This window comes from Oikopleura dioica, chromosome 2 (assembly GCF_907165135.1).
Source record: "Oikopleura dioica chromosome 2, OKI2018_I68_1.0, whole genome shotgun sequence".
Lineage (NCBI taxonomy): Eukaryota > Metazoa > Chordata > Appendicularia > Copelata > Oikopleuridae > Oikopleura > Oikopleura dioica.
In genome coordinates, this window is record NC_137292.1 from 5560976 (window position 1) to 5576550 (window position 15575).

Below are 15575 nucleotides of genomic sequence, written 5' to 3' on the forward strand. Positions count from 1 at the left end.
TCTTGTGTTTTTTGCAAATAAAATTTGCCCGATCGAGAAGTTGATAATGAGGAACAGAGAGCAACCTGCATAAAAGCTCGAACAAGACTCAGCAAACATCAAATTTGGACTCTGGAATCGACTCGGCCGCGGATCACTCGGATATTGAAGCTACCCCGGTTCAGAAGGCGGTGATTGTCAACAGGATGCAGCAGCAGCAGAATGTCAATGCAGCGGCACCGGTTGTGCAAAAGACAATGATGGATATGGCCTGCGATCCGATTGAGTGGCCGAAATCGAAGGTAGATCAAACATTATCTGATATCAAAATTTAAATTTATGCCTTTTATCTAGTATGACACGATTGAAACCTCTTCCAGCTCATCCTCCGACTCTGAGTCCGAAAACACCAAGTCTTCCAAGTCCTCCAAATCCGACAAAGCAAAGAAACTCGCCAAAGCCAAGGTCATCAAGGACAAATCGAAGAAAACCAAGACCAAATCCTCCGGCACCAATCCCGAGAAAATCAAGACGAAGGATCAATCGACCAAGACCAAGCCCAAAGTCACGAGTTCAAAAACCATCCAGACGGAAAAAGTGAAGAACGAAAAGATGGTCAACAAGCAGGTGAACACCTTGTTCGATTCGAGGAAAATCGCCGAGTTAAAGCAAAAAGCAGAAGATTTGAAGCGCGAAAATGAAATGCTAAAGACCGCGGCGCTCGCCCAAAAACTCAAAAAGGAGGAACGAACGAGTTCTAGCGATGAAGACACTAAGCCATCTAAGGTGAAGATCAAACGCGTACCGAGCAAGAAAAAGACGAGCGTTGAAAAACGACCGCTGAGCACTGCCTCGATGAAATCGACCGACGATCTTTCACGTGATCCGGATTCGGACTCCGAGCAGATGACTAAGCTAAAGGAGGAGAATGAGCGATTGATTGCGGAAAATGCAAGGCTGAAGAAAGAAAGAAAAGAATCATCGTCGAATTCAAGTTCTTCAAGTCTGGGCTCCGCAACCTGTGCAGAAAACCAGAGTCAGGCTTCTGAAAAATCTTTAATGAAAGCCGCGTAGCGGCTTTTCTTTCAAAAGAGCCGCGAAGCGGCTTTTAAAATCTTAAAAATTACATTCAAATTCTTATCTTGGCGAAGCCGCTTCGCGGCTTTTCATTTGGGCTCTTTTTGACTCAGGTTGCCGAGCCCAGTTTCAAGTGATGTTGATGCCCCACCAGTTTTTATCGAAAATGTTGAAGCTCCTCCAGCTGTTCAAGCTCTGCCGGTGCAAGAAAACCTCGTCCAATCAGCCGGACCACCGCCGCCGGAAGCGAGTGAAGATGAAGGCACACAGCTGGATCGTGAAAAGGTCAAGAATGCTGCCATTCTCAAAAATATGAAGGAAAGAGAAAACGAAATCGACGAACTGAAAGAAAATCTCGCGAAAACGGAGGCAGAGAAAAAGGTCCTGGAAGACAAGTTCTTTGAAATTGGCGAGGCGCAGTTGCAGGAAGAAGCGCTCAAGAGGGAGATTGAACGATTAACTGCTGAAAACGAGGCTTTACGAAAACAACTAGAGGATGATGACAAAGAAGAGAGGCGCAAAAACGCTTTCCTTCTCTCCCAATTGAAGGAAAAAACTGAAGAAGTGGACAAAATCCAAGACGATTTCAACTCGAATCTGAAGGGCCTTCAAGATGATTTCGAAAAAGAAAAGGGCGAGAAAAATGAAATCATCAAGCAGCTAGAAAAAGATGTTCAAAAGAAAGACGATGAAATCCGAGAGCTTCAGAACGAAGTCGCTGGTTTCAATGACGACCTGGAAACGGAAAGGAGGAACAAAGCAGTGTTGCTCAAGAAATTGAAGGATCGAGAGGATGAGCTGGAAAATGAGCTGAATGAAGCGCTTAAAGATAAGGATGATCAAATCGAAGAGCTGGAGAAGCTAAATGAAGCGCTTATTGAAGCAAATAAGGAGCTCAAGGATGATTTGGATGAAGAAGATGATCATAAAGCTGCTAAGGTAAGGGCACCCGACTATAAACGCGCGTTGAATGCTTATTAATAGGGATTCATTGTTTTTAAGAAATAAAATTTCTAACTTGAAACAATCTTCCATCTATTATGGTTTTTATTTTTTCTTCTAGATCTTGGCCTTGAAAAACCTCGCCGACAAAGAAAAGGAAATCGAAAAACTGAACTCCGAACTCGCAGAAATCAAGGAAGAAAAAGCCTCCCTCGAAAACGACGTCGAAAAGCTCTTCCTCGAGCGAAAAGATGCCAAGGAAGAACTGGCCGAGCTAACCACCGCGCACAAGGACCTAATGAACGAGCTCCAGCAAGCAGCGGATGAGTCGAATGATCACAAACTCGCCAAGCTCGCGGCGCTGAAAAAGATCAAGGACTTGGAAGAGGAGAAAAAGGAGCTGCAGGAGCAAATCGACACGTACGCAGAACAACTTGATGCGGCGAGTGAAATGAGCGAGCTGGACGAAAGAGCGCTTGCAGATGCAAAGCACCAAAACAAACTGCTGAATCAAACGCTCGACTCAGTCAAGTCCTCTGTTGAAGACTTGAAAAACGCGTCTTTCCAGGAAGACAAAGAAAACGAGGAGAAAATCCAGGCGCTCGAGGCTGAAAAGGAAGAAAAGGTCAAAATCATTGAAGAACTCGAAGAAACCATCAAATCTCTGGAAGACCAAATCGAAGATCTCAACGGAGAGAGCGAAAAATCCCGGGAAGAAAAGCTAAAAACGCTTGCCAAGATCAAGCTTTTGGAAGAAGCTCAAACTGACAAAGAAAACTTGGAAGACGAGCTTGAAAAGACCAAGGCGAATCTCGCCGCTCTAGAAAAACAAATCAAAGACCAAGACGAAGCGATTCAAGATTTGGAAGAAGAACTCAACTCAAAATCCACAGAAGTCGTCAATTTGAAGCAAAAAGTGGCAGAGCTAGAATCCGAGCTCGCGGAAGAGCAAGAAACTGCTGATGGCGATAGAGCAAAAGCGCTGATTGTCGCGAAAGAATTGAAAGATCGACAGGACGAAATTGATTTCCTCAAAGAAGAGATTGAAAACCTCAAGGCAGAAAATGCCCAGCTCGCCGAAAATCAAGAATCCGAAGAAGATCGAGCTAAAAAATTGCTTGTCGCAAAAGAACTTGCTGACCGAAAAGAAGATATTGAAAAACTCAATCAAGAGCTAGAATCCCTCAAAGCAGAAAATGCTGAGCTTGCGGAAAATCAAGAAACAGAGGACGGTCGGGCCAAGAAAATTCTCATCGCCAAGGAACTTGCTGATCGAAAGGAAGAAATTGAAAAGCTCGAAGCTGCGAATAAATCTCTAGAAAACGAAAACGCCAAGCTCGAATCAGAAAAGCAAGACGCTGAAGATGATCGAGCCAAGAAGGTTCTCATCGCCAAGGAATTGGCCGAGCGAAAAGAAGAGATTGAAAAACTGACCGACGAACTCAACGAGCTCAAGGACAAAAACGAGGAGCTAGAAAAACAAGCGGCTGAAAATGAAGAAGCCAAAGCAGCAAAACTCCTGATCGCGAAAGAACTGAAAGATCGAAATGACGAGATCGAGTCGCTCAAACAAGCTCTTGCTCTTGAAGAGCAAAACGCTCTCAATTCAGCCGATCCAAACAGAATCAAAGAGCTCGAGGACGAAATCGCGGCGCTGGAAGATCAACGAGACCAGCAGGAAGCGAAGATCAAGGGCTTGGAAAAAGATCTCGAGTTTTCAAAAGTCCTCGAAGATGAAATTGACAAGAAAGAGAAAGAAATTCTCGCGAAAGATGAGCAAATCCAAACCTATGAACGAACGATTGCAGAAAACAATCGACAGTTGAAAGATCTTCTCGTCCTGAAAAAAGCTGCGGACAAAGTTTCCGAACTCGAAAAAGAACTTGAAGAGGCGAAAACCGCCAATGAAGGCCTTGAATCGAACCTCTCCGCGCTCAAGGAAGAGCGAGATGAGCTGAAATCAGAACTCGAAGAGCTCCGAAATGCCCAGGACGCTGACAGCTCTGCAGAAGATCTTGCGAAGAAACCCCTCACGGGCTCGACCAAGACCTTGGATTCCGGCATCTTCGACAAGACGCAAACCCTCGAGGACATTCCCCTCGGAAGCTCGACGGAAAACATCCCCGCTGAACCACAAATGATAATCATCCGACGACTGCAGATTGAAAACGAGCGTCTTATTTCAGAGCGCGATTCTGTCGGCGACGTTGAAACTCTCAAAAAAGAGTACCAAGATGAAAAAGCTCATTTGGAAGAAGACCTCGATTTCCAGCAACAGAAAATAAACGAGCTCACAGGTCAGCTGGAAAAACTGCTCCAAGATAAAGCCGGACTCGAGGAGGACCTTGAACTCAAAAATGAGGACCTCCAAGCGGTCGAAGATGACCTTAGCGATCTGAAGAACAAGCTGAAAAACTCGCAAGCGGAAAATGATGAAATCAAGGAAGAGAATGAAAATCGACTCAAGGAACTCGTCGCTTTGAAGGCTCTCAAGGACAGATCTGACGACATTGAAGACCTTAAAAAGGAAGTTGAGGAACTGAAGGGCGAAAAAGAAGCTCTGGAAAAAGACCTTGAAGAAAAATACCTTGAAGCTCTTGCATTGAAAAAGTTGATTGAAAACGAACAAGAGGAAAAAGCTCAGCTCAACGAAGCCTATCAAGAACTCGAAGCTGAATTGAGAGAAAAAGACGCAGAACTTTCCCAAATCGAGGAGCAAGTGAAGAATGAGAAATTCGAGCGAGCCAAGACTTTAGCCGCGCTCAAAGCATTGAAAAAAGCCGCAGAATCGGAGGAGCCAGAGGATTCTTCTGAAGAGGAAGAGTCGGACATCTTCCCGGATATGAACGACGAATCTCAACCGGAAGAAATCATTGATGATATCAAAAAGATTCTCGTCATCAAAAAGTCCAAAGAAATCAACAACCCTGATCTTGAAAACCTAAAAGACCAGATAGCCGATTTGGAGGATGAAAATGACGAGCTCAAGGCGCAAAATCACAAGCTCGAAGAAATCCGACAGAAAAACAAGGAAGAGATCGAAAAACTCACCGAAGAGAACGAAAATCTCCACGAAGACGTTCAATCCCGCCCTGGTTCGATTACCCTTGCCCCGATTGTCGCGCAGGAGCAGCAAGTTCAATCGTCTAATCCCTTTTTACAAACGCATTCTGACATTGAAAGCTCAATTGAACAAGCAGTTTCTGCTGAGCCGTCAGTTGATAACTCAAATCTTCTGAAAGAACTTCAGGATGAAAATGAAAGGTTACAAGAAGAAATGGCTGATTTGAGAGCGCAGCTGGATTTGACCCAGACTCAGATGAAGTTTATTACTGCGGAGAAGAGTGATTCTGGCTCGAGTTCTGGTGACCTAGCGGAAGAAAATGAGAAACTTAGGTAATATTGAAAAAACCATAAATATTCTTTTTGAAAGAAGAATAGATATTATTTCAATCTAATTTTATTGATAGAATAAACCGAACCTTAATTTTCTTCCATAACCGAACCTTAGTTTCTACCATAATTTTCTTCAGAGCTGAAGTCAAGCGCCTTGCTGCCTTGGTCGCCATGTACAAAGGCCGCGATTCCGACGATGAAGTCGACCTCCGCCCGGCCAAACGAGTCGACTCCGTCCCAGACCTTCTCGAAGCCGATACCCAAAAGAACCTCAAGGAAGGCGTCCTCCACGAGCTAACTAACACCCAGAAAAAGCTCAAGGACGAAGAGGAGAAAAACAAGGACCTAGAGCGCATCGTTGAAAAACTCAACCAAACAATCAGCGATCTCCAAAAGCCAGAAGCTCAGCAGATGTTGAAAGAAGGAGCTTTGAGCGAACTCGAGCGAGAAAAGAAACGAAGATCAGAGGCAGAAGACGAGCTTGCCAAAGCAAAGGAAGAAGCAGAACTAGCCAAGCAGCTGAAAGAAGGGGCGCTGGCAGAAGTCGACAGGCTGAACTCTTCCTTGATTTCTTCAAAACTCGAAGAGCTGGAAAAGAGCGACTCGAAATCGTCCTCGAGGCAGTCGACACCAATCCCGTCCAAAAAACTCGACGAGTTGGAGCTCCAAACAATGGAAAACGAAGTTCAACTTCAAGCGCTCAAGCCAAACGTCTCCGAACTCGCGAAAAAGAGCCCCGAAGAGCAAGAAAAGGCCCTCGAAGATCTGAAAAGAAATCTGAAAGAAAAAGCCGAGGAAATCGACGAGCTCGAGAAAGAAATCGAAGAACTAAAGGATGAAAACAAGGAGCTAAAGATCGAAGCATACGACGCGGAAAAGCACAAAAAGAAGTTCAAAAAAGCGGTGGAAGAAAAACACGAGCTTGGTCAAGAACTTGAAGAATTAACAACACGTGAGTTTTGTGAAAAAATCAAAGCTATCGAATTTCAGTGTACGACCAACTCCTGGCCAAAAACGACGAGTTGAAACAAAAGCTCGCGCGTTGCCGAAATGAACTGGAGCTGCTCCAGGAGCCCTACGACCAGCAGCTTCTTCAAAACGCTCAAAATTCGAACAGGAACAGTTTCTGTCAAGCGAATTTCATTCGAGTCAGAGAAAAAGAGCTCTTGAAAAACTGAAAAAAGACGTCTGTCCGACCCACTTCTCATTAGAATTCCAGCACCAGAACGAACTTTCGACGGCATCATGGCTCGGGAGCTGAAAAACAACGATGAAATTTTTGTTGATGAAGAAAAACTAGCTGTTCAACGACGAGATCCAATCGATGACGACGCTCTTTGGAATATTAAAAAGATGAAGTGCGATATGCGACAGCTCCAAGGTAATATTTTTTGTAGGAAAAGAAGAAATTGATTTTTTAGCGCAACTGAGAGAACTTGACGATCGAAATTCAAAGCTGGAAAACAAGAACTCGCGTGCGCTTGAACAGACGGATATTCTTGAAGGGCACTTGAACAGGGCCTCACGTGACCAATCTGACTTGATGAATATGTCAATCAGTTCGTCGAACAGATCTCTCGACAGGATAAACGAGAGCATGACTGATCAGCTCATTCGTAACAGGTATGATAATCTTTTGATACAAAACAATATATTGGAAAAGGGATGAAATGCGAGTCATTGACGACGAAAACAATCGACTTTCCTACGAACTGGATCAGCTTAAACGAGAGCATGAAGAAACTGAGCGTGATCTCAAACAAGGTAACGTCGATTTGAAGCACCTTTCGTTACAGTTATTCAGCTCGAAACAAGCTCATCTGGCAGCAAAAAGAGCTCGAAGCCCTGCGAGAAACAACGGCGAAACCGAACGTCGATGATTATGACAAACTCATGACCGAATACACCTCCGCCCTGGACAAGATCGAGAAGCAGGAAGAAATGCTTGAACAAGCATCGATGAGCTCAAAAGCGGATGATCTTCAAAGCCATTTGGATCAAAGCCGCGCGGAATGCGAGTTGTATGAGGAGGAAATCGGAGAGCTGAAGAGCAAGATCAAAGTTTTGGAGGGAAAATTGAAGAGCTCAGGAAGAAGATCTCCTGATTCTGAAATTCAAGGTAAAATGAGTGCTTCGGATGGATTTCTGATTGTTCTAGATATGAGTCTTGGAGACTCCCTTGTCGAGAAAATCGAAAATCTGGAGGTAAAAGATAACTGGACTGCTGAAGAAAAACTCAAGCTTGAGGTCAGGAAAGTCTTTTGCTCGTGATTTTAGAGCTTTGTTTAGATGGTGAATGAATTGCGGTACATTTTCAGCGAGCCAGAAATCGTCAGAGAAGAAGTTTCCGGTCCATCTTCCCTCGAGTAAGCTTTTCAAAAGATCTGGTAACCTGATCTTCTTCTAGGTCCAGTTCTAGTGCTGGAAAGAAGAAGAAAGAAAGCATCGATGTTCTGAAAGAATCCAAAGAAACTGTAAGCATCCTTCCCTTTCTCGAATTTCAATGAATGCGCTTTAGATCCGCCTTCTTCAATCCGCCCTAGAAAAGCTTGCCGACGAATCAGACGAGCATAAAGACGTCACTTCCGAACTCAAGGGTCTCTCAGATCAAAGCGTCCGCCTGACAGATCAGCTCAAAAAGCGACAGGATTTCATCGACAGACTCGTCGAAAAATACAAATCTTCTGAAGAAAAAGTCCGTGATTTTATCCGCCAAACGATGAGGTACTCGCTGTTCTTTTAGCCTCAAAAGCAAACTTCGAATTCTAGAGCGATTTTACAACGAGAACAAGATCGAGTCGCCCAGCGAGTGAGCCAAGACGAGTCCGTGGCGAGCATGACCTTTGACCTCTAGAAAATCCAAGTCTTCAAGTCTTTCTCTTTATAATTCTGTACGATTACCTCACGAATTGACCGAAACTGCTTCAGCATAAATTCTGTAAATACTGTACAAAATCGCAATAAAAAATAATTGATTCAAAATTCGAATTTTGACTTACACGCCGTGTAATACACGGAGTCTGTTTTTTTATTCAAAATTTCCCCAAAACTTTGAATAGTCACAAAAGAGAGTTAAAAGTCAGTACAGTACAAAATTGTCGATTACTCATTCCTCTGGGGTCCAGATGCCTTCCTTGTCGGACATAAGGGTCTTGATGAAGATGTCGTAGTTGACTTCACCGTCGTTGTTTTCGAGACCTTCGCAGAGCTTCTCGACTTCCTGGGCGGTCATCTTCTCACCAAGGGAGGTGAGGACGTGTCGGAGTTCAGCAGAGCTAGCTTCTTTTAGAGAATAGTTTGGGGGAGAGAGCGTACCTGACAAGACCCTGACCGTTCTTGTCGAAGACCTTGAGTCCCTCGTAGAAGTCTTCGTAGTTTCCTGGATCGGGAGCCTGGGAGATGTTCCAGAGGTGGGGGAGGAACTCGTCCAGGGTGATCATCTTTTCTTCCATGTCCTTGTTGGAGAGCTCATTCTCGAGCTCAGTGATTCCATCACCGCCACTGAGGAGGTCTGAAAGGAAATGAAGATGGGATAAGGGAAAGGGAACGTACTCTTGACGAAAGCATCAGTGGGAGAGTAGCCAAAGCATCGGGCGAGAGAGGAGCACTCTTTGTAGGCGATGGTTCCAGCGCCAGTTCGGTCAAAGAGCTCGAAAGCGTCTCTGAAAGCTAAAAATCTTATCAAAGGGATACCCTTAATTTTACGCTTTACAAATAGGCAAACAGGCCCCTTGAACCAAATAGCAATGATAAAAGAAGATTGAAAATATAGATTTCGCTCAAAAAAGGTTCAAAATTCCGTCAGAACCAAAAATTTTATCTCTTTTCTTCAACTTACCAGCAATCTGGTCCTCGGTGAATTCAGACATCTCGTGTGGCGGTCGAGTTAACTACTGATTAGAAGCCAAGCTCGTAGCGCCGGTGACCCCCTGCCATCCTATCTCTTCAAGAAAAAGATGGAGCTCGCACTCCTCATCCTTGAATTTGCGCCTTTAACGAGCTCTTTTTCTCATCTTTTTGAGCTGGTTTCTTCCTTGATTTCAATGACGAAAATCGACACCTTGAAAGTTCGAACAAAAAAGACTTCTTTTGCCATTGACTTTTCCGGAAGAAACAAGCTGCGAAGGAAGTACAGTAATTTTCGACAATAAAACTTGCAGAAAAAAAACGCCACGCGTGAAAATTAGCAGGTCGTAAATTCTGCCTCGCGAGTCATCCCCAGGATTCAACACGAGTACTTTCAGGGTCAATCGTCAATTCAAATGTCACCTCCTTCGGCCAAGGGGGATCTTACGAAATGCTCCAAGAACTGATCAAACATTTATTAGCTTAGGAAGCAAGAGTTGTTGTGAGTTTAATTAAGAGTTGTTCAAGTCGAAAATGCCAGTTGTCAGAACTTTCTTTCCCATTAATCTCGACTCATGCCACTGGGGACTCAGATCTCTCGATTCGAAAAATGAGAGGATTTCAGTTTGAAAAAGAGCGATTTCAATTCAGTCCTATTTGTTTGAGAAACGCGAAATGCCTGTTTTTTCTTTCATATTTGTTTCTTTTTGGATTCTGTCTTTCAAAGGTAATGAAATTCAAAAATAAGAGGGAAGCCCAAATAAATATTTTCAGCTGAAAGGCGACTCCGGTGAAACGAAGATCTTGCCGATTCTAGTGATTTATATTTTTGTCTCGAAACTTATCAGAAGTGACTCTAGGTAAAAAATATTTTAGCTTGAAGATTTTCGACTTAGAAATAATTTAAGATTTGAGAGCGAAAAACAAACCCTTGGTCTTCAACTGATGAAGCATCCTGTTGACAGAGACTGAGCAAAATAATGTATTTTAAATACAGAAATGACTGTACAAAAAATGTTTGTTTTATCAAATTCCGAACATGCGGAGCCCAGTGCCAGTCAACGTCGCATAAATGATCCAAAACATGATTCCTCCATTCGCCAGCCCGATCAGAAACCAAAGTCTCTCCGTAATTTTCATCCCCAGCGTTTTGTAAAAGAAAGCGCTGCCCAGTTTCGCGGGCTGAATTGGCGAGTAAGGCGACTGAGCGAGAAGTTCTTTTGTTTCCAAAAAGCTTCAACTTGTGATTGACATTTATCGCCTCCTCTAGAATTAAAATTGGGAAAGTGTGATAAATGTCACCCTAAGTAAGTGTTCGCCGCTTCGGCTTGAGCGCTAAATGATAAAATCGATTGTTTCCTCTCATTTTCTTTTTTTCTCTGAATGATGAAATTTCCAACAGGAAATGCTTTTTTAGAAAAAAGAAATCCCGATTCTAGCTACAATAGAGTTTCAGACTACTCTTTGGTGTTACTTCGATTCCTTCGTTTTTAGCCGAAATTCGAGAAGCCTCGAGCGGCTTCGAGTAACTGAGGAGGAAAAGCCGTGCTGCGCGCGGCTAGAATTTCCATTTACTCGAAACCGAGCTCACGACTTTCGGCTCAAAAACGAAGGAATCGAAATAACACCAAGAATTAGTCAAAGATGAGAGTCGCTTCAAGATTTGAAAGATTCTTTGATTCTTCGATCATATTTTTCGGCATACGTGCCCTTCTTAGGGCTTCAAAACTTCAGAATATTTCAATAACAAATTCAAAGACAGTAGTAATTAGACGTGACAAATCATGCGCTATCCACCACCGTGGTACTGAGGCGAATCTGAATAAATAAAATATCTATACTTAGTCAATTTTTTTTTTCTTTTATGATTTTTGAAAATCTGTTCTTGAAAAGAAAACTTGGAAGGAAGACTCTCATTATTCATCCTTTTTTACTCCAGAACGAAGTGGCGCATAATTGCGGGCAATTATCTTTGAAATTTGGAGAGACAGAACACGCACCGGCACCATTCATCGTCGCTGGACGGACTGGTGCTCTGGAGGAGGTGGATTTAATTGAAGCTCGAAAAGTAATTGAGCCAATTTTCGACTCAGGCAATTATGGCGGAACTTCGAGACAAGCGGCTTTGCTCTTTTTCTCCGTTTCCGACGAGGCAGGGAAGCTAGAATCGATGATCTTGGAAATCAAATCACTTTTATTTCTTCGTCACTTTTTCTAGCTAGAATTTCTTTAGTTACAAAATTGACTTTTCTGAAAATCCAGAAGCCGCTCGCGAATTCGAGTTGGAAAGAATAAAGCGCGGCTTTTTCGTCTTTTATAATTCGAAACCGCAAGCGGCTTCTCGACTTGCAGAAAAGTTAGAGTAACAAAAGAAATTCTAGCTAAAAAATTCTTCTTTCAATCTGTAGCCCTGAAAAGGGCTTACTTCACGGGACTGTTCCTGTCCGCTAAAATGTCACTGTGGTGTAAATTCGCTGTGCGCCAATTTTAGGCGTTTTTCTCAGGTATTCCTGCTCCCGAAGAAGAAATCTTCAGATTGAAGACTTCCCGCTTCTTCCTCCGCTTTTATACGCGTTGGTGAGAAGCGCAAGGGATTTTTCTTTCTAGACCGCGCCAAGGTGAGAAGCTCGAGCGTCTCTAGAGAAAAAAGGCGATCTTTTTGGAGAAATGCCGCGGCAGTGAGAAGAAGCGAAGATCTAGAAAGAAAAATTCCTTGCGCTTCTCAGCTCGGCGTATATAAACGGCATGAAAAGCGGGATTTCTTCATTTGCGAATTTTGAGTTTTTGAGGAAGCTCTTCCGTTGCGGTAAGTTTTGACTTCTGTTTTTTTTTTGAAATTAATTTTAGACAAGAATAGCAAATTGCTCTTGGACGAAGTGATGAAGAAGGAGGTCGACGGATACTTTTGAGAAATCAAGGGCATTATCAAGAAATTAAGAATGCCTATACAACGTCACAAGAAAGCAGCCCTTTTTAGGGCTTGATACAGTTAATACCCAAAATTCCGTACATATTTTCGTAGCCGAAACCTTCGAAAATGTATCAAATTTTGGGTGCTAAGTTAGCACTGCTAACTGTATGGCTTGTTATTCTGATTGCTGGCCTCAGCAACCTGTGATGAAAACCTGAGTAGTGGTCTGAAAGATCTAAAATGAAAAGCCGCGTTGCGGCTTTTTAAATACTAGTAAGAAAGCGTAAAGCGGCTTCGTACAATTAAGATCAGTTTCTGCGCTACGCGGCTTTTCATTTTAGATCTTTCTGACCATGACTCAAGCTTACCAAATCATTTATTTTTTTCTAGCGAGGCGAGGAAGCAGGGATCGGCGCAATTATGGCGTTAGCATTCAAAGTAAAGAATAAATCCAGAGGCAATTACTTTTGCTTTATTTTCGCTGCTCCGCCAATTACGCCAAACAATAAAAGCGACTTCTTTCACAAACTTTGTCGAGCAAAGAAAGCAAAAAAGGGAACACTGTAACTGAAACATACTATTGATATCGAATCGATACGGCTCAAAAAATACTCGAATTCTGGACAAAAGAAATCGACCAATAGAAATTTTCAAAAAAGGAAAAAAGGCTGAAAACCATCAAAAAATAGTAAATTTTGAATCATGTTATTTTTGCGCTCTAGAAATAGAAATTCTATCCCCGTTGATTAATTAACCCTCTTTGATCCCTTTTCCCGATTCGGCGAAACATGACAAGGCGCGGCGGAGATCATGGAAAATCCCTTCGACCGGAAATTTATTCTTCAATTAATGATTGACGCCTTTTTTTCTCGCTGCACGATTAGGAGCGTAATTAGGGATTTTAATCCGCGCCTGGATTTTATGCTCCCGAGACATGGTTACATTCCGTTTCGAAATCATTCAAAGTACCCTGAATTTAATGTTTTGCTTGGAAGAGCTCAGATGGAATTTTGGAATAATCTTCTGATGATTTGACAATTTTGTACTACAAAAATAAATTCAATTGTTTGCTTGGGTGAAGCTACTTTGCGGCTTTTTTTAGAAAGGCCGCTACGCGGCTTTCATCAAGAGTCTCTCAAAACCTGACTCAGGTTTTTACACAGGCTGCTTTGTTAGACAAAATTGCCAAATCATCAGAAGCCTGTGTAAAAACCTGAGTTAAGTTCTGAGAGACTTTTGATGAAAGCCGCGGAGCGGCTTTTAAAGAAAAAAGGCCGCAAAGCAACGCCAAAATAACCAATTCAATCTATTTTTTTAATTGAACCCTTGAAAGTCTTCCTTGATCCCGCTTCTTGCCAAAAAGACTTCAAAAAAGCTCAGTAGCGGGAAAAAATCGCGTTGATTTTCTCTAATTTTGTGAGGGTGTTCGACGTTTTACGGACCATTTGAATATTTAATATGTGCTCATTTTAGTGAATTACAAAAATTGCCAGAATTATCGCAAAGGAGTTTGTTTTCCCTTTCACAATCTTTCTTCCCTTCCTTCGGCATCTGAGAGTTTTACTATGATTTTTCATAACTGTTAACTTATTGATGAAATTATTGAAAAACAAAAACTTCCGAAGAAAAAGTCGAGGAGCCGGAAGATGGCGCCGCCGGAGCCGAGAAAAAGTGCGCCTCGCGTGGGAGCGCGAAAAAGATGATCGAGGAAAAGCGAGATGATCTCGTTGAAGATTGTTGAGATCAAGAAAAAAAGATAAACAGAGATCAGAAAAATGACGGAATCAGTTGAATTTTCCCCGAGCGAGTACCAAATCGCTCTGCCTCCTTTTGGCTCGGCCTTTGTCGGGGATTCGCCGGGACGAGAGAATCAAAGTCCTCAAGTTTCGACGGTCCCGGTTAGTCATGGGAATATCTTGTGGCATACCAAGCATGAGCCTGAGGAGACCTATGAGAATTCTATTTCGCCGAATGCATCGTCAAGATCGATGGCGAATGAAGAAGGGTTGGAGGAAGATCGGTCGGAATCGCCTGAACAGATGGAAGGAGGGAGAAGAAGCAAGGGATCGAAGAAGCCGAGGAAACCAAGGACGATTTACAGGTAAGCTCTTTTGAAAATTGAAAATTAACCGAGTTTTCCCTCAATAATTCAAGTTTTTTAACGAGTTTTCGTTTGTAAATTTTCTTCTTCAAATTTTTCTTTGAATTTTTTTGCTTTTACTTAATTAAAATAACGTGGTCTTCACTTATCAATCGGTGCTGAATAAAGTTTAGTTTTGTCAAAATTTTTGTTTTGAAAAATCTCTTTGTAAAATAAAGGAATATCAAAATTATGGTATTTGCTGTCAAAATTAAAAACCGAAAGAAAGAGATTCTTTTCATCAAAAAACTAGAAATAATGAACAAAATAAATTTCAAATTCACTTGAAACTATGTTCAACCCTTTCCCTAACCCTAACCCTTCTTTCTAGCTCCTACCAACTGAACGAGCTCGTCCGCCGCTTCCAAAAGACGCAATACCTGGCCCTTCCCGAGCGAGCAGAGCTGGCAGCAACACTCGGCTTGACGCAGACACAAGGTTCGTTAATAAACGAATTCATGCGCCACTGCTTCCATAATTCATTCCCCCGATCATGAATTACGCATTAATCCTCCCCCTCAATTTTTTCTTCAGTAAAGATTTGGTTTCAAAATCGCCGCTCAAAGTTCAAAAAGCAAGTCAAGCACATGAATCTGCCCATGGAGCATTCTCAGAAACAAGCGTCGATGTATCAGCCGATCGGGCGGGAGTATGAGGCGAGCGAGTACTACAGTAACATGCCGGGCTTTGTCTACTGGACGCCGGAGCAGTATCAGCACGCGGCGGCGAACAACTCGGCGGGGTATTATCAGCCGGTCAGCCAGTGGGACGAAGCGCATCAGGTAAGGATGATGGTTTTTAAGGGGAAGGTGTCTGGAACCGACAAAAAATTTCGATAAATTTTGCTTGAAACTTTCAACCAATCAGAAACCTGGATTTGAAAAACCAGCCAATCAGCAGCCGATTAGCCACCAACGCAAAATTTGTCGAAATTTTTTGTCAGTTCAAGACACCACCCCTTTTTAAGGGGGTAGACATCGTTAATATCGATGTTCAATTGTTATCAATTTTTTCATCACCATTTTTCTTATTGTTACTTCAGGTTGATTGTACTCCAACAATCTACTCAATGCCAGAACAACCTGTTTCCGACTCGATCGATCAAGTTTGCCTCAACTCGCAGCCAGGAGCGAATCCGGGAGCAATTATTTCTCAAGTTGCCCCGCCGCCGATTACCTTGCCTATTCCGACTTCTCAAGATCATCACTAAGTCTAAAACCACTTTTGCCTTTTTTCTTTTCTTTCTATCACTCGCTACTGACACTCACTGTACTAATAAAAACA

General features: G+C 42.7%; 4 protein-coding genes across 4 annotated transcripts; 3 read left to right on the forward strand and 1 right to left on the reverse strand.

Annotated features, from left to right (window-relative positions):
* The first annotated feature begins 60 nt into the window (after positions 1 to 60).
* Positions 61 to 6572, forward strand: LOC145697893 (uncharacterized). The gene is made up of 6 exons (XM_081775101.1): positions 61 to 281; positions 334 to 982; positions 1184 to 1995; positions 2120 to 5394; positions 5532 to 6346; positions 6385 to 6572. The coding sequence occupies exons 1-6, from the start codon at positions 186 to 188 to the stop codon at positions 6570 to 6572; spliced, it is 5835 nt and encodes a 1944-aa protein (XP_081631227.1). The 5' UTR covers positions 61 to 185.
* A 7-nt stretch (positions 6573 to 6579) lies between these two features.
* On the forward strand, positions 6580 to 8357 carry LOC145697115 (uncharacterized). Its single transcript, XM_081774265.1, has 9 exons — positions 6580 to 6775; positions 6816 to 7017; positions 7058 to 7158; positions 7199 to 7513; positions 7553 to 7641; positions 7684 to 7760; positions 7802 to 7868; positions 7913 to 8118; positions 8164 to 8357. The coding sequence occupies exons 1-9, from the start codon at positions 6640 to 6642 to the stop codon at positions 8246 to 8248; spliced, it is 1278 nt and encodes a 425-aa protein (XP_081630391.1). The 5' UTR covers positions 6580 to 6639; the 3' UTR covers positions 8249 to 8357.
* A 121-nt stretch (positions 8358 to 8478) lies between these two features.
* LOC145697121 (myosin light polypeptide 6-like) lies at positions 8479 to 9380 on the reverse strand. Its single transcript, XM_081774270.1, has 4 exons — positions 9233 to 9380; positions 8947 to 9063; positions 8710 to 8905; positions 8479 to 8669 (listed from the first exon to the last, which is right to left on the reverse strand). The coding sequence occupies exons 1-4, from the start codon at positions 9261 to 9263 to the stop codon at positions 8501 to 8503; spliced, it is 513 nt and encodes a 170-aa protein (XP_081630396.1). The 5' UTR covers positions 9264 to 9380; the 3' UTR covers positions 8479 to 8500.
* Positions 9381 to 13893: 4513 nt separating this feature from the next.
* LOC145697136 (uncharacterized) lies at positions 13894 to 15568 on the forward strand. The gene is made up of 4 exons (XM_081774294.1): positions 13894 to 14252; positions 14623 to 14729; positions 14826 to 15073; positions 15334 to 15568. The coding sequence occupies exons 1-4, from the start codon at positions 13927 to 13929 to the stop codon at positions 15499 to 15501; spliced, it is 849 nt and encodes a 282-aa protein (XP_081630420.1). The 5' UTR covers positions 13894 to 13926; the 3' UTR covers positions 15502 to 15568.
* Positions 15569 to 15575: the final 7 nt, after the last annotated feature.

What these genes read in the sequence shown, in the direction of transcription:
- LOC145697115 (XM_081774265.1), top strand. Translation starts at nt 6,640, where the DNA reads ATGGCTCGGGAGCTGAAAAACAACGATGAAATTTTTGTTGATGAAGAA. An exon ending in AAGAAAAACTCAAGCTTGAG is followed by an intron (nt 7,642 to 7,683) that starts GTCAGGAAAGTC and finishes AGCTTTGTTTAG; the next exon opens with ATGGTGAATGAATTGCGGTA. An exon ending in TGAAAGAATCCAAAGAAACT is followed by an intron (nt 7,869 to 7,912) that starts GTAAGCATCCTT and finishes AATGCGCTTTAG; the next exon opens with ATCCGCCTTCTTCAATCCGC.
- LOC145697136 (XM_081774294.1), top strand. Translation starts at nt 13,927, where the DNA reads ATGACGGAATCAGTTGAATTTTCCCCGAGCGAGTACCAAATCGCTCTG. An exon ending in AAACCAAGGACGATTTACAG is followed by an intron (nt 14,253 to 14,622) that starts GTAAGCTCTTTT and finishes CCTTCTTTCTAG; the next exon opens with CTCCTACCAACTGAACGAGC. An exon ending in AGTGGGACGAAGCGCATCAG is followed by an intron (nt 15,074 to 15,333) that starts GTAAGGATGATG and finishes TTGTTACTTCAG; the next exon opens with GTTGATTGTACTCCAACAAT.
- LOC145697893 (XM_081775101.1), top strand. Translation starts at nt 186, where the DNA reads ATGCAGCAGCAGCAGAATGTCAATGCAGCGGCACCGGTTGTGCAAAAG. An exon ending in GAAGAAAATGAGAAACTTAG is followed by an intron (nt 5,395 to 5,531) that starts GTAATATTGAAA and finishes AATTTTCTTCAG; the next exon opens with AGCTGAAGTCAAGCGCCTTG. An exon ending in ACTTGAAGAATTAACAACAC is followed by an intron (nt 6,347 to 6,384) that starts GTGAGTTTTGTG and finishes ATCGAATTTCAG; the next exon opens with TGTACGACCAACTCCTGGCC.
- LOC145697121 (XM_081774270.1), bottom strand. Translation starts at nt 9,263, where the DNA reads ATGTCTGAATTCACCGAGGACCAGATTGCTG. An exon ending in CACCGAGGACCAGATTGCTG is followed by an intron (nt 9,064 to 9,232) that starts GTAAGTTGAAGA and finishes TAAGATTTTTAG; the next exon opens with CTTTCAGAGACGCTTTCGAG. An exon ending in AACGGTCAGGGTCTTGTCAG is followed by an intron (nt 8,670 to 8,709) that starts GTACGCTCTCTC and finishes AAAAGAAGCTAG; the next exon opens with CTCTGCTGAACTCCGACACG.